The following is a 2,515-nucleotide window of genomic DNA, read 5'->3' on the forward strand; positions in this document are numbered from 1 at the left end:
ATTGTGTGCGCGTGCCTGTCATCAGTGCGACTTAGTTATATTCCTGTGGAAATGTAGGTTAGAATGCACTAATACAGCCATAGCCTTCAGTTGAAAATATATAATTGTCGTCGTTTCTAAATATAGAAAATGCAATATACATATAGAATATTTTCTGTTTCAAGTTGTATGAGATTGTCCTTTTTTATAATAATTCAGTTTTTTATCACCCATTAGCTAAATGATAAAGTCATTAACTTCAGGAGCTCAACGTATATCGTCTGAAACATTTTTTCGCGGACGTTTTATGATACCTTTGTGGTATGCAATTTACCCATGCTATAAACGTAGCCTCAAATTATGATCGGTCGACCTGCATGACATGCGAACCTTCATTGGCAAAGCAGGCCACGAGGAATTCCTGAGTTCCAACCTCTTGTGATAATCCGCCTTGGAACCCTTTCTCTTCGCAGTTGCGGTGGATGAGTCCTGTGATCTTCCCACACTGTTACATTCCTCATGTAGCGCGGTTAAGTCGCTGAGAAGCACATTCTCTTCCAGGCCGGCGTTAAAGCAGGCTGTGCCTATAACCGAGGCTCCTAATTGCTGTGCAACGGCGCTCTTGTCACAAATTCGTCTCTGAGCGGCAACACACACATCTTTCTGGGCGTCCACCACAGACGTACAACCTTCGTGCTTTTCGGTTAGTTGTGAGATTTCGAAATCTTGTACTGTGACCGCCTGGAAGCATACGACCATCACGTCGGTGGCTCCCACCTCTTGAATCATTCCCGAGGTGCCAGGGTAGTGTTTTGTACAAGCATTGGCAGCTGCTGCTACGCACTCACTTGAACGAATTGGCGCCGACAGTGTACAGCCTCCGTGGAAGTACTGCAAGGAATCATCATTGACAGTCGTGTCGTCACTCGTGTCATCGTCAGATGTTCTGGGTCGCCAGGCGAGGTACGGCACGTAGTAATTGTGCTTACCAACCTTGCATTTGTGTGGGTTGAAGATCCCTCCGCATATAAACCAAGTGCCGCCGCAGCCGTGCAGTGTGGCAACACCGCCTTTGAGCGTTCCCTCTTCGCCGAAGCTGCTAAAGTCCTTGGATTTTTCCGTGGTGATCATATCCAGAACTATATCTAATCCGATCTCCTGTTACTGATCACCGAGTATATCTTTCAGTTTGGTGTAAGTGAATGTTCCACCACCTCCGACAGCATCGATGATTGCGGCATAGGTTAGCTCGGCAGCGTCGTCGCCAGTGATTTGTTTACCCCAAATGACAAGTTTCCACTCATCGTTAATGCGTGTAAGAGCACTTTTATCTTCACAAGCATGTGTAGTGGTGCAGCAAGCTACCATTACGAGGGCAAAGATTTTTAACAGCATATTCATAACTGAAATTGTTGGATTATTCTATTGAATTTGCATTGTTGATTGACAAGTTTTGAATAGCTCGTTTGAGTGGTGATCGACTACACCGGCTGATTTCTTATATAGTGTTGAGGGGTTTACTTTGTTTTGAACGCGCGCACAATTGCTCATCATTCTCGTTTCTTCCATACATGACCCTCTGGCAAGTCTCATCGGGTTTTCATTGCTAAACACTTCTTCCATCGAAATTCCAGCGGGTCGTGTTTCATAGAATCGAATACGCCACTTTTACAGATAGAGAAAAGAACAATATGTTTAGCGTAGACAATTTCAAGATTCCTCATTATAAATAGCCATAGAGGAGAATATTTCAAGATGTGTTTCATAGAATCTAACATGTCACTTTGAGAGGGAAAAGAACAAAATAGTTTGAAATATGTAGTATATGTATATAAGTACTCTTGTGGTGCTTGAAATTCGAAGTCTTGAACTTTTGAAATCTGAAACATAGTGTTGTCGTACGCCAGTCGTACGACTATATTTAGAACCAATTAGATACTATAAAATATGAGTTAGTATGGCAAATACTCCATTAACTCATACTTACTCAATCATTTGTCGCAGAGACCAGTCTCTGGTCTCTCCTGGAGGTGTGGAGGCCGGCCAGAATCTATCCAGTATTTTTTTAACCAAGAGTCGAGTCACGAGTAACAACAATAGAAATTTGCAAAAATAAAAGCACAACAAAAAAAAATCACGTATATGTAGTTGTATACTTTTGATTTTAAAAAGACCATAAATAAAAAGAACATGAAAAGAAAAATACTTTTATTTATATAAAAATAAAAATACATATTGAAGAAGGCTATGACGAGCTTTTTTCTTCTTCTTCTAAACAATCAAAAAAAATTTAATTTAAAGTACATTTTTGTTTTTAATAACAAAACAAAAAGTTCTATACTGGTATATATTTTTACTTCCGCATATACATATTATACACATATACATCTTATACATATACATATACATATACATATACATATACATATACATATACATATACATATACATATACATATACATATACATATACATATACATATACATATACATATACATATACATATACATATACATATACATATACATATACATA

The 2,515-nt window shown here is 38.9% G+C and overlaps 2 protein-coding genes across 2 annotated transcripts; both read right to left on the reverse strand.

The window, feature by feature from the left end:
• Positions 1–318: 318 nt before the first annotated feature.
• Positions 319–1,110, reverse strand: SARC_09630 (hypothetical protein; the record flags this gene model as incomplete). The annotated part of the gene is made up of 1 exon (XM_014296344.1): positions 319–1,110. The coding sequence occupies one exon, from the start codon at positions 1,108–1,110 to the stop codon at positions 319–321; it is 792 nt and encodes a 263-aa protein (XP_014151819.1).
• A 30-nt stretch (positions 1,111–1,140) lies between these two features.
• SARC_09631 (hypothetical protein) lies at positions 1,141–1,374 on the reverse strand (the record flags this gene model as incomplete). Its single annotated transcript, XM_014296345.1, has 1 exon — positions 1,141–1,374. One exon carries the CDS (start codon positions 1,372–1,374, stop codon positions 1,141–1,143), a length of 234 nt encoding a protein of 77 aa, XP_014151820.1.
• Positions 1,375–2,515: the final 1,141 nt, after the last annotated feature.

Source organism: Sphaeroforma arctica, assembly GCF_001186125.1.
Source record: "Sphaeroforma arctica JP610 unplaced genomic scaffold supercont1.1005, whole genome shotgun sequence".
Classification (NCBI taxonomy): Eukaryota; class Ichthyosporea; order Ichthyophonida; genus Sphaeroforma; species Sphaeroforma arctica.